Consider the following 13334-nt stretch of genomic DNA (forward strand, 5'->3'; position numbering starts at 1 on the left):
GCCTCCAAGTCAAAGGCTGCCACAATTTGATATGTTCACAAAATTTTGCCCACCGACTCACCTTAGCGACTTCGTCTGTTGTGTTCACCCTTCCGTAAAGGGGTAAGAGGGTTTTGGGGAAAACATTGACGACTTTCTGCGAGTTTTACTTTTGTCTGAAACTGGCGTGTCTGTGGGGGTGTGCGTGATTGAAGAAGCACACCGCAGAAGTGGTTTAATTTGCGTTGATGGAGTGTATGCCCTTTGCAAGATGGACGAAGCAATGATGCGTGACGCCATGGCACACTTCTTCTGATGATGGGGCGATCAACTTTTACACACACACACACTCACGGTTCAGACTTCAAGGGTGCTCTCCATCGTGACCAAGCGTCAGGCGAAACAATGGCCACCGTGGATATATCAAAGATGTAGAGCTGTTGGAACCTCATCATCTCTCGGATGGAGACACGTCGGAGCGGGTCGTACACGGTGCTCTTTGTGTCTCACTTTCGCACCCACATTGCTACACATACATCCTGGTTCCTGGTTTGCTCTCTGGGCCGTTCTTTTTATCTGACAAACAAAAGAGTTTCCCACAAACAAAAGAGCGCGATGTATATCAGCCGAGAAGTCTTAGGACTCGAAACACGCTTTGTGGAATGGTCGAACTGAAGTCAGCGTTTCAGCTGGAAAAGAAGTTGAAAGAAGTCCAAGAACATGCTACACATCTCTTACACAAATGATCGAGTGGAAGGCGGTGGTTCAATTCGGCACCGGAAGACCCGGCCAGCCGTTTCCATCACTTCCAATTCCGGGACTTTCATGGTCCCATTATTTTATTTTTGACTCTCAAACCATGCCGAATCGCTGTAACACAGCGGCAAGCGTAGGATTCAACGCGTATAAAGAAAGCTCAAACAAAAAAGGGTTGCAAAGCAGGATTTGCCAATTTTCCATTCCTTGCGCAAAGAACGCAAACGCGTATCTTCCACGACAGCGTCCTTTATTGAGGTGTAAAAAAGACGAGTGATAACTACTATGGCCTAACCTTGCCCGCACCATCGCCTACGAGGCATGTTGGAATGTTTCTTTGATGTTATGTTCTGCCGAAGCCGAACGAGAGGCTGTTACTGCCGAATGTGGGTAGGGCGAAACGGAAACGAAGAAAAGTGAAATCGTATCAATACCTTCTGCACATGTCTGTTGCTGCCATCGTTAACAAATTGTTCACCCTACGCTCGGGGTCCGGTTAGGATCGGCAGAGTTTGATTTAAGGTCGTTTATTAAATGGAAATCCGTGAAATCCTCATCTTCTGCTAATTTAATGTCTGCTAATGTGTAATGTTTTATGCGTTCTGTTGTCTTTCGTTTAGTTCATGTGGCCCCCAATTTTCCAATTTTCCAGATCATTCCGGTGTCATTTTCGTCCTAGAGTTCGTGTAGTTCAGCGTCCTCGAACTTTTTTGGAGGCCTCCCACGCTGTTTGTTTATGTAGTCAAAATCGTCATGTTTAAATTTTCTGAACCACTAAAGGCACTGCGATCTTCCAAGACCACGATCACCGTAAGCATTCGACAAGCATTTGAGAGCGACCTGGACAGCCAAAAAAGTTTGATGATGAAGAATTGGCAGCATTGCTCGATCAAGATGCATGTTAGATGTAAAAAGAGCTTCCAAAAATGTTGGGAGTTGACCACACAACAGTTTCCAAGCGCCTGAGTGCCAATTTTTTATAGGGTTCCACATGAAAGAAGGAAAACCATTTGCGAATTACTGCTTGCACGGAAGAAAAGAAAGGGGTTCTTGTACCCAATAATCACAGGTGATGAAAAGTGGATTTATTACGAGAATCCTAAGTGTCTTCCCCTGGCAACAAAAGGACCTGGTTACAGCCTGCTGGTTACCAGGTCCATCGTAACCAAAGCGAAACATTCACTGTGCAAAGGTTAAGATGGAATGTGAAAGGTGTGGTGTACTATGAGCCTTTAAAATCTAATGAAATTATTGATGGACAACGATATCGACAACAATTAATGCATTTGAAGCAAGCTTTGGCCATCAAACGACCAGAATGGAATTAACAGATATAATAAACTGATTTTCCAACATGACAACACTCGACCACACATTGCAAAACCGGTCAAAACCTATCTCGAAAATGTCGGATGGGAACTGTTAACCCCTTCCGCTGTATTCACCAGATGTTGCTTCGACATGTCTCCTGGAAACTGCGGTGGCTTATCGTTTTCGTGAGACCGACGAATACCCTTTCACGTGAGTACGTCAGTGAGGGAAAAAGAGAATACCCAGCTGGTTCGCAAGAGCGACATCGAAGAGAGCAATCCAAAAATCCTTGCCATCAGTAAGAAAGCGCCAAACAATTTGCAACACTTTTGCTAACATATCACTTCATAATGGGGAAAGTTGTGCAACGTTTTTTGGGCGAGTTTAGGTCGCACGACGGATTCTCACACGAACCGAATGGCCAGGCCGTGGCCTTATTGAAATCGGACTGTGGTAGGGTTATGAAACCTTTCACTTAAATACGTCAGAAAGCTGTTCGTGGTTAGTATAGCATCCTTCCTAAACCACAATGCCAGTAGTACCCGCTACTGGTAGTCGATTTGAATTACGGCTCCCATTGCTCGCAGGAGCGTTTTTGGGAAATGTCAGGTGCATAATTCAAATATCCAACAGAGGGACATATGAAATTTCACCGGTGGTGACCAGGTATTTGAGGTAAAGCCGGTGACGGTGAGAAGGGGCAGGATGGAGACCCAAGGAAGAGTTTAGTGGGTATACCCTCGGCAGTGGGGGGGAGTCCCAAGTTCCAGAGTTCTCTGTATGCGTTGTCTTTTTTCAGTACAATTGCTTCCATGCCAAATATGTCGACCGAAATATGAACACAATTAAACTCATTGTCTGATACAACAATGATATGAAATTGAACAGAGCCACCGCACGGACGGTAAATCGAAGAGAGACACCCCATTCGATCGTCGTCAGCCAGAACAATCCATAATGGAAATTGTGTAAAACCAATCTACTTTAGACCTACAGTAGAACACAAAAAAAGAACAGCATCAATTAGCATCAGAACAAACCCTCAACAACCGAGTAAGCCAGCGGGATAAGGTTCCCGCGCGCGAAAAGATCGGTGAAGATCCCGCGATCGTATGTGCATATGATAAGATGAGATCGAAGCTAGAGGAGCGCCGTCAAAGAAACAGAAAAGTCCAAGGCAGAATATGGGCGTAAGGCGTAAACAGAGCGGTCGGCAGCTGATGGCAAGGTCGCGGTGACGGATAGCTACAGAACGTGGCGCCAAACGAGTCAGCTGAGTTTATGTGTCCAGAATAAACCCAACCCTTCGACAGCTCAAGCGCTCGAGTATCTTTCGCCATGAGAAGAAACAGTGTACAGAAAATAGGGGACAAACCGGATTTCGCCGTGAGACGGATCTTCACGACCTCGCAGTGAGCAGTGAGAAGTGAGAAGCACACTCAGCCGAGCTATCGAAGATATAGCATCTTCACTACAAAAAGTCTGTGCAGTAAGCGTGGTTGGCGCTACCATGTTCATAGAAGATTACCGAGAAATAGCTCCGAAATACATAATTACATGGTGGCTGTTGAATACGCGTTTTGTGGCAGCAAAAGGGTTTCAGTTTTTTTTTTATATGGAACTGACGACAGCTGTCAACCGCGGCCATGCAGAAATGTGCGTAATGGCGGAAGCATTTGTTTATATCGCGCAAGCATTTCTTGGGAATGAAAATCCTTAACGAAGCTCACAAAGTCTGTTGTCTAGACTTCTGCAGGTAAAGATACCGAACCCTACGACTTCAAACCGAGTCATCGCGCGCAGCCGCTGAAGGCCAATTTCTCTAACGGGGTATACACACGACGGGTAGGAGCGTTTGGTGTTATCGGTCTTTCTTACACACAAACACAGCCATCGTCGACGGTAAGGGATGGTACTGTTTGGTTGCGCTCGTTAGAGCATGAACTTCGGTTATCCAGCAACTGCGGTTCCATTTTATTGGTGTCGTGGTCCCACGCAGGCAGTATGTGTTGCAACAGTGTAACGTGTGAAGCAAAACCAGTGCTTGCGGTCAGCAGCGGCAGCAACGACAGCAGTAGCAGTAACACCAGTACAGCTGCCACCCGTTTGGCGCTGTTCAGTAAAAAAAGAAGAAGGGCTTCAGTGGCGATAACTGTGTGACAATCAACCCGTTCCTGGTATCGGTCCGCGTAATCATTTGCTGCGTGCTAGTGCTCCCGTCTCGTGTCGTCTCTTCCCTTGAACCGTGTGTCCATAGATCCGCTCTCTCTCCTGTACCCGCGAGTGAGCGATCTTAAGTCGCTCCATGCAATCCAATTTCCATTGAAAAGTAATAATTATAGCCGCAATTAGGTACCAATCAATTCAAGACCACACACCAGCCAGCTGCGGAGCCACTCTTCTTTCTCTACGATTCCTCTCTCTATCTCTCTCTTTCACACATGCATTTGTGCACTCACCTCACATATCTTTTATTATCTTTCTCTTTCGTTCTGTCTCGTCAAATATCGTGATACGTGACACTAGTTTGAAAAAGGTTCACCGTTTCGTGCAAGCTGTACTGCTATGATAGAGAAACCAAGGCAAAAGGTCGCCAAACGTTCGAAAACAGAAAGCCAAACAGCGAACCTAAACCGCCGCTCGTGAGATCATCCCGGAGGGCGCCCGTTGGTCTTCAGAGTCTGCATTAACAGTCCGCCCGCTACCGTGTGTACTTAATGTGATTGCTAAAACTCACCACAGCACTACACACGGCTCGCCCCCGCGTCGCCCGGGATCGGGACGCATAGTTCCGCCGTACATAGTATTCTCCGCGCGTGGTGCTCTTCACACCTGTTACTGGATCTGCCTGTCCTCCACCACACAAAAAAAAACACATACACGAGAACATAGTTTTATGTTTTTTTGTTTCTGATTATCTGCGCGTGTAGTGTATCACCACCACCACGGTCTAAAAACAATTGCGATGCTTCTGAGCCACAATAAGTAATTGTTGATTTTAACGTATTGTTTTTTAACCTACGACTCCTAGCCGACTTCCCTCTTCCTGTTCCCCCTGATCTGGGGAATCCTGATCTCACCGGGGTGCTGGGTGTTGGGTGGCTCATATTCCTTTTCTCTCCAAACGCTCCCAAGCTTTACTAGCGCTGTCCCTTGGTCCCCATTGATTAACATCGGGTTAATCGGTGTTTGAGGGTGTTTGCGGTTCGGTAGGTGGATGCGGGCTTTAACGAATCCTGATCGTCTGTCCTGTTAACCCTTCTAATATCTCAATCTAACTCAATTTTATCTTCTAACATCTGCTAACGCTTGCTACTAATGACAAACTCCCATTCACCCTCGAAAGACAATCGCTCACCGGCACCACCGCACATTTGCTGTAGAAAGACACATTTGCTTTTGGGGAATGCCGAGACGTGGCCACCAAATTTGTTTTAAAACCCATTAGAAACATAAAGCAACTAAAACAACCATCATAGATGGCAACTGCATGGCGATGGCTGTCAGTATTAACTCTGTGTATAAAAAAGACGGTAGCAAGGTCAAAATGGTACAACGCAGCGGGTGAAGTTGCGTTGCGTGTTGTTTATGTTTTGAATGGGTTTGTAACAAGTTGGTAGTCGCGACTCTGCATCGCCCGGGGGCGTTCCCAGGCAAAGGTCCGGTGGTGCGGGTGTGCTACTGTCTTTCACTAGTAGGCACCACACACCTCCACGGATGTTGATTCGCTCAAAACTAATACAATTTTAACGAACCCTTCACAGTAGCGGTTAGAGCTGTTCCCACGAGTATAGTTAATAACCTGATAAATTTCGGTTCACAGATTCGGGAGTATCCGCCCGGCGAAGCAGCTGAAGATCGATAAGATGGACGCACCGGCCACGTCAGACATCGTCATCATCAACGGCAATTCGCATCCGGATCTGGCCAACCTCATTGCCAAGTACGTAACTAGCAGAAGCAACGGAAAGCTCGCACAGACACCCGTGCACCCAAGACCCTCCCCCCAAGAAGGGTGTTCCTTCACGGAGGAGAGACAGTTATCGATCCAACATGTGGTCGGTTAGGAACACCATTTTCTGGTGCCTATGGCCACTCGCGACTCGAAACCATTCGAGCAACCCACGTTCTCGCGTTTCGCAACCGTATTCATGGTATTTTTCTTTTTCGCTTCCTTTCCTTGGATCTGCGACACCAACACCTCCGCGCACTCATCGCGGACACAGCCGGCTCGGTGTGGCGAACGGTGGGTGCGCCGTTTACCATAAAACGAATCGCGAGTCAATGGTGGAAATCGGCGATTCGGTGCGTGGCAAGGACATCTACATCATACAGACCGGTACAAAGTAAGTGCAGAGCAAAGTATGTCCTTTAGAGAACCACAGCTTATTATCCACTCCATCTCCGACCCTGTCCCTCGCAGAGACGTCAACAACAACATTATGGAGTTGCTGATCATGGCGTACGCGTGCAAAACGTCGTCGGCCAAGTCGATCGTCGGCGTCATACCGTATCTACCGTACTCGAAACAGTGCAAGATGCGCAAAAGGGGATGCATTGTTTCGAAGTTGCTGGCGAAAATGATGTGCACCTCGGGGCTGTCGCACATCATCACCATGGACTTACACCAGAAAGAGATCCAGGGTTTCTTCGACTGCCCGGTCGACAACCTGCGGGCGTCCCCGTTTTTGCTGCAGTACATCCAGGAAAGCATCCCGGACTACCGCAACTCGGTGATTGTCGCGCGCAACCCGGGTTCGGCCAAGAAGGCGACTTCGTATGCGGAGCGGTTACGGCTCGGCATTGCCGTCATCCATGGTGAACAAAAGGAGTCAGAGGCAGACGAGGTGGACGGTCGTAATTCGCCTCCGACGCTACCGAAGTCACGCACAATGGATGTGTCGGGCGGCGTGCCCATCCACCCGGCGAAGGAGAAGCCACCGATCAATGTGGTCGGTGATGTGGGGGGCCGCATAGCGATAATGGTGGACGACATGATCGACGACGTGCAGTCGTTCGTGGCGGCGGCCGAGGTGCTCAAGGACCGGGGAGCGTACAAGATCTACGTCTTGGCGACGCACGGGCTGCTGAGCCAGGATGCGCCGCGCCTGATTGAGAACTCGGCCATCGACATCGTCGTGGTGACGAACACCATACCGCACGAGATCCAGAAGATGCAGTGTCACAAGATCAAAACGATCGATATCAGTATTTTGCTGGCGGAGGCAATCCGCCGCATACACAACAAGGAATCGATGTCGTATCTATTCAAAAACGTCACCCTTGAGGACTGAAATGGTAATCCGGTCCCCATCGGATGGTGTTATACTGGCACGGATAGTCTCCGGAAAAGGGAAAGCTAAACAATTAAGGTTCTATTATCCAGTGCAAGATCGCCCACTTTTTGGACGCTTTCCAAGTTTAAGGTTGGCCAAAAAAAGGCCCGAACCCCAAGCAATTGTGTATACTTACAAGCGCCCCGTTTTAAACTGTTTCTCCAACCTACTTTACCGCTATCAAAGCGCATTTCAGTGTTGTCGCCCCTTCTGCTAGGAAGCAGTTTTACAGTGTAAACCTTGTTTTATCTTTGATTTGTTTGTTTTTCGTTTCAACCACATACTTCCCTTTCGATAACCTGCTGTGCCCGGGAAGCAATCTTGAACGTAATGGTTTATTATGAAGCAAGAAGCAGTAAAGCGAAGTAGTTACTAGTGATAGTCGTAACAGTCATTTAGTCGCAATCTCTCATTGAGTCAAGCGCTGCTTAGCACTTGAATGCGCCCCAAAACCGTTCGCCAAAAGAGTAAGAGTTGTCAATAAATAACCTGATGGTCTCGCATCGATGATTACGGCCAAGTATTGGTTTTATTTTATTTTTTCACCGCTTGGTTCTTGTTGAACTCAAACCACTGGCCAGAAACAAAACCAAAATGCCATAGTCTATAGCCCCAAGCCTACACTCAAATTCAAGCTCAATCTTTACAGGTTAAAGCAACACACATAATAAAAATCATCAACCAAGCGTTGTACACGCATATACATCTTTTTTTATAAGTAGTGTTTTGTTTCCATAAGTACCGTACTACCGCATGCTGTAGTTGTTAGGTAGCCTGCTAATTATGCACACGATATGGCAGGTAGTCAAGTTTTTACATTTATTTTTTGGGATTTTTAGTGCGATTTGTTGATTGTGTTTTGTGTTTTTTGGTGGTTCGTCTTCTCCATCTCATCTCTCAACTTCCCTGTTCCAATCTGCTATATCATTTTTCTTTCTCTTCCATTTCTTCTGTTTCTTTCTTTGTTTGCTGATAATTCTTGCTCCTGCACATTCACTCTGCCCCCGTCAGGGCGTCTGACTTATACTTCTATTAAATTGTGTTTAAATTGTGGTAAGTAGAGCCTTTAGTAGGTCAGTCCAACCCGCGAATGTCCGCGCAGTGACGGAATATTCATTCGCGCATTGTCCACTGACCGGTGTGACGTGTGTACACATATTTTTTTAAATTGTCTTACAATGTGACTCCAATCCGTATCTATACGCGTTTGTGCTTTTCGTTTTGTTTGTTTTGTTTTCTTTCGGTAATGTTGTTAAGCCTAATATTTAATCTTTGCTTCAAGAGGGTTGCACTGTTCTGTGAAAATGGTTTTATATAGTTTTCCTTTTCATTTAACCGGTATGGGGGAAACTAGTATGCTTTTTTGTCGATTTTGTCTCTGCGTGTTTTCCTGCTGAAGTGCCTGTTCTGTTCCGTTCGTCCATCGGCCCGTCCCTTGGGTGTTGCAGACTGGCTCTACATCTCACACATGATAGTAGTCAGCCGGAGATCCGCATCTTCCGCCAACCGCATAGTAACCATTGCCTGATTGTTGTAGTGGCCACTTGATACCAGCCGTACGGAGGTTGTGCCACAAAGGATGCTCTGCTCCAGATCCATGCGGCCTCCGCTGTGGCCACACAGAGTGGTTGCCTTCAGCATGTTGTGCGGATCCAGACCGGCTGAACCACCGATTTCGAGCTTGTCGGTAGGGCGGGGAACACGGTCACACTGTTGGGAGTGGAAGTGCAGAGTGTGCAGATTAGTCTTGGCGCGACCCAGACGTACCGTATACCCAGACTACATACGTAGCGAACAATCCCATCGATCGGACCAGTCTCCAATGCAACCACCGACACGACCGCCGGGAAGAGGGCCGTTAGCGTGCAGTTACGACGTTGCCCATAGTTGCGCAGCATATAATATGGAGCGAGCCCCTCAGCCATGATATTGCACGCTGCAAAAGCAAAATCAGATTGGGGTTAAGCCATGATCTAAGGACCCGGATGCCTGTACAAGCGATACGTACGTCTAGCATTATGCAGGAATCTTGCTGACAGTACGAACGATCCACGGACGGGTACGCGGTACTGTATCAGCGCAGCGTTCTGGCTCGACCGGAACACCCAGGCGTTCGACGACGACTTGCCCGGCCACGGTTCTGCGCCCGGCTCGACGCAGAACTCCTGGACACGCAGATCGAGCCGCTTCTCATGTTCCCACTCACCGGGGAAGTACTGCCCGTTCAGCTCCCAACCATCGACGAACGCCATCAGCCCACCGGTGGCACACTCCACGTTCATCTGCCTCATCGTCACCTCAATCACCTGATCTGGGTCGGCTACGAAGTAGATACCGCAAACGGTGGTGGGAGCAGCCGGTGACTCAGTCGCCACATCCGGCGCCCCATTCGGCAGCGGCAAACTCTCCAGACTGTTCAGCCATGGCTGTTTGGAAGTTGTGCGCGTAGGCGGCAGCTTAACAAAGGAATACTCGCCCTCCTCTGACGTAACGTGCATGCAGTCTTGTAGGGAGGACACGCCATGATTACGACGACGAATGCGGGGAATGGACATAAAACATATCGAAAACATCTATTAGATCTGTCCGCCTGCCATAGTCATACCAGCCACCGGGGGCATCCGGAGCAAGGATCTACTCTGTCAATGACAGAAAAACGAAAGCTTGTCGCGCAAAAGTCCTCGACAAGTGGCTCAAGTCCTCTATCACCACGCTTCCCTTTGGACCGTGCCGAATGCGTAACGTTTGTCGGTGATGTGACATCTCCTCTTGGGGCACCCACTCTCGAGGCCCTGTTTTGTAGATGCCTACGCTACCACAGCACGCAACTCTTCTTCTCCGTAAACTCCGTTCCGTTTCCGTTTCCGTTTACTTACCAGTAACCAGATGAACATTTTTCAGCGACTCCCGCTGCGACTCCAATTCGAACGAACCTCGCTCCGTGTTCCAAGCCTTGTCACCGATGGCACCAGAGCAGCACAAGAGGGAAGATACAGTAACTTTTAATTGGACCCACATTGTGGCTGTAAATAATTATTCTTTCGTCAGCGGTCCGAGCTCAAAATTGCCGATTGCCGGTGCTCTGGAGCGTGATGATCCCCATCAACGTTGAAAGCTTACCCCTTTCAGAACTTCAGAGCCGGCAGACCCCCGTCCGGAATGGTGGGTCAAACAAAAGCGGCCAAAAAAGGGGCCGCCTGTTATCATCTAAGGAAATCCAAAAAGCCATCGGTGCGTACAAGGTTCAGCAGGACCGACCGGCCGGACAACATTTAAACATTTTTTTTTATATATCAACGGTATCGCTCCTTAGAAAAATTCATAAGCTCGGACGTCACTGACTGACCGGCCGAAAACTTAGGAAATAGGAAAACTTTTCCTCATTACCGGCTCACGAGCCGCTGGCTCCGACACTTTCCGGTTTAAAACTTTGCACTCTCCCAAATAAAGAAACATAGCGACCAAGTACGCCTATTTCACAGCCGAGTATCACACTCAGCATTAAGCTTCAATCGCATTGACACCGAGCAAGCCAGTTCTCCAAGAATTTCCAAGGAAGATGGTAACCGAAGGCACCGGCACAATTCTGTGGTAATTTCGTTTTCACTAAAGCGAAAGCGAAAGAAAAGCAGGAAGCCGGCTACAGGATGGCGCTGGTGGGTGGGGGGGGGGGGGGAAGAGCAATAGAGTTTGATGTAGAAAAACATCTTTGCAAAACACCACAGAGGTACTCCAGAGGCAAAATTGGCATTAATATTCAATTCATAATTCATAATTCACACACAAACAGTACGAACACCTTGTTTGGGGAATCTTGTTGGTTCAATTTTACTGGAAAACCCAGCTTCTACTGGAAACCCCACGGTTGCCCTATGCAAGCTACGCGTAACAGGTACGCAGAAAGCACTTTTATATAATGTGTGTCAATCACTCGGATACTACCTGTGCCAAGAAGCATAGTAGGAGGACCTGGAATGCCAGTAACATCACACCACGCATTGCCATGCTGAAAAAAGGGGGAAAGGTTGGTTGAATTAAATTGTATCTTCGGTCGCATGATGCATTTGCGTATCACGAGTTAGCTAGGTGGCAAAGAGAAAGATAATTCAATTTATGTTTCCTACTTTTGCGTAAAGCACGTTTGCAACGAACGGTGTGCGGACATGTGTTATACCGCAGTTCAATCGGTACTGTTGAATCTCTCAATCAGGACTTCCAACCATCAGGTGAAGCAATCGGAAAGTTAATCAAATCAATTATGCCAGGCATACTATTCCGTGACAGTTCGGATCTCCTTCAGAGCCTGAAACGGCTGCAGTCTGCTTCCGGAATGAGCGAGTCTACACTTTTCTAGGAAACGTTTCGATTCCTTAATACCGAAAGCAGCACGAGGCAACAGCTCGAGGATACGTTCGAGATTACACTTGCACACAATGTACAGGAGGAGATTTAAACGTCTCGCATCGCACAAGTAACATGGATCAGCCTTCCAACGGCTTCAACGATTAACCCTCTTGAAGAGCATGTAAAGCAACATACTTTGAATGGTTGATTGAATTTACCGCTCGTTGGCCTTTGGTGCCTAAAAGCGAACTACATTAGCGATCAGTTGACCACCACTCTGTTTGAAAAAGTGGTTCTCGGTCCTGGTGGTACATTTCACACCTTACAAGGATCATAATAGTACGGCACACGGGCACACGGGAGGGACTCCGAGTCGTTGCAAACACTGCAAACGAAAATGGTGAAGATTCGAACCCGGCGCCGTCCTTGTACGAATGCGTCCTGCTCCATGCGGGCCAGTAATTTAATAATAGCTTTGAACTAGTTTATTTAGCCTACCCTGCGTTCACTAGGTACACACACGCGCGCGCACACACACACACACACCACGTGCTGCACTATCGGCAGTTGTAACCGTGCTGCTCCTGGAGCGAAGGTGCTACCAACATCCAGCGGAGCGGAATGCGAATCTTCGGCGACGGTTGAGCTCGTTTTAAAGGTCGAAAGCCGGCGCTAGTTTCGTTTGCCGCCGACTTGCCGACCCGAAACTTCAGCGTTTTCGTTCACCTCCCGTATTCATCACACCACCCACCCGGTTCGAATCATATTCATCCCGATTACGAATGCCCAGGCCTCTCACGCGCCTTGCCAAATCGGTTCCGTCTTGAGCCAAGGGCTTATCTTTGCAGCCGAATACTCAAGTGCTTTGCCGCCTCCTTCGCACTCTTCAGTTTCTCGGTTTACATCGTTTTGCTCGCACGCGTTCGCTACGTTTTCGGTTCGTCCCATTCGTTCGTTTGTCCGTTCGTGCCGCTTGGGCACACGATGGCACTTTTCGTCCATCGTCGGGCACATACTACCACGCGCTATCTAATGGAATTGACGTATGCTCCCGTTTGAAGCAGGACGAACAAGGACGAGCAGCTTAACGAAAATCTAACTCCACTTGCCACTTGGACGCCTTGGATCACTTTCTTCCGAGGCTGCGAAAGTTTCACAATTCAAAGGGAATCACGATCCCTGGAAGGGAGCAGTCTGGGATGGTTACCCAAAATTGTACCACCCAAACCTAAATCCGAAACTGGAACAATGAGCGACAGCGATTAGATTTCTCGGTGCCAGGTGCTGCCAGGTGTAGGAATTTTCAATCATGTGCTACATCGGATCGGTATGGCTAGAGAAACGCTGCTTGCTACGCAGCATCTTCCAGCAGCGTGTCATCAACTAATCGGATAGGCCGGAGAACCGGAGAGCCGTGGAGAGGGCCGCTCCAAAAACAGTCGCAAGGATGCCTTCCCTCGGTTGGGCATTTGAAGATCGAATTTCACCGTTTCCACGGCGGCAACGGTAGGAGTGTGACGCGGCTTTTGCTTGGCAAACTGACTTTGCCAGATGTTTTCAGAAGGGGAACTTCAGAGGAAAAGCAAGTAAGCTACAAAAAAAAAACCC

At 48.2% G+C, this 13334-nt stretch overlaps 2 protein-coding genes across 9 annotated transcripts; one reads left to right on the forward strand and one right to left on the reverse strand.

The window, feature by feature from the left end:
• The first annotated feature begins 3884 nt into the window (after positions 1–3884).
• Positions 3885–8032, forward strand: LOC128272738 (phosphoribosyl pyrophosphate synthase-associated protein 2). 8 transcript variants are annotated; one of them, XM_053010632.1, is made up of 5 exons: positions 3886–3948; positions 5078–5255; positions 5870–5989; positions 6273–6392; positions 6470–8032. In XM_053010632.1, the coding sequence occupies exons 3-5, from the start codon at positions 5913–5915 to the stop codon at positions 7338–7340; spliced, it is 1068 nt and encodes a 355-aa protein (XP_052866592.1). In that variant the 5' UTR covers positions 3886–3948; positions 5078–5255; positions 5870–5912; the 3' UTR covers positions 7341–8032. The 8 variants fall into 8 exon arrangements, with proteins under 8 accessions (XP_052866623.1, XP_052866592.1, XP_052866570.1 ...); XM_053010610.1 differs by lacking the exons at positions 3886–3948; positions 5078–5255 and adding exons at positions 3967–4398; positions 4573–5031; XM_053010624.1 differs by lacking the exons at positions 3886–3948; positions 5078–5255 and adding exons at positions 3967–4398; positions 4573–4752.
• A 382-nt stretch (positions 8033–8414) lies between these two features.
• Positions 8415–11387, reverse strand: LOC128272793 (corticotropin-releasing factor-binding protein). Its single transcript, XM_053010675.1, has 5 exons — positions 11325–11387; positions 10259–10334; positions 9391–9885; positions 9170–9318; positions 8415–9092 (listed from the first exon to the last, which is right to left on the reverse strand). The coding sequence occupies exons 1-5, from the start codon at positions 11385–11387 to the stop codon at positions 8838–8840; spliced, it is 1038 nt and encodes a 345-aa protein (XP_052866635.1). The 3' UTR covers positions 8415–8837.
• Positions 11388–13334: the final 1947 nt, after the last annotated feature.

The sequence above is a fragment of the Anopheles cruzii genome, chromosome X (genome assembly GCF_943734635.1).
Source record: "Anopheles cruzii chromosome X, idAnoCruzAS_RS32_06, whole genome shotgun sequence".
In the NCBI taxonomy this organism is placed as follows: Eukaryota; Metazoa; Arthropoda; class Insecta; order Diptera; family Culicidae; genus Anopheles; species Anopheles cruzii.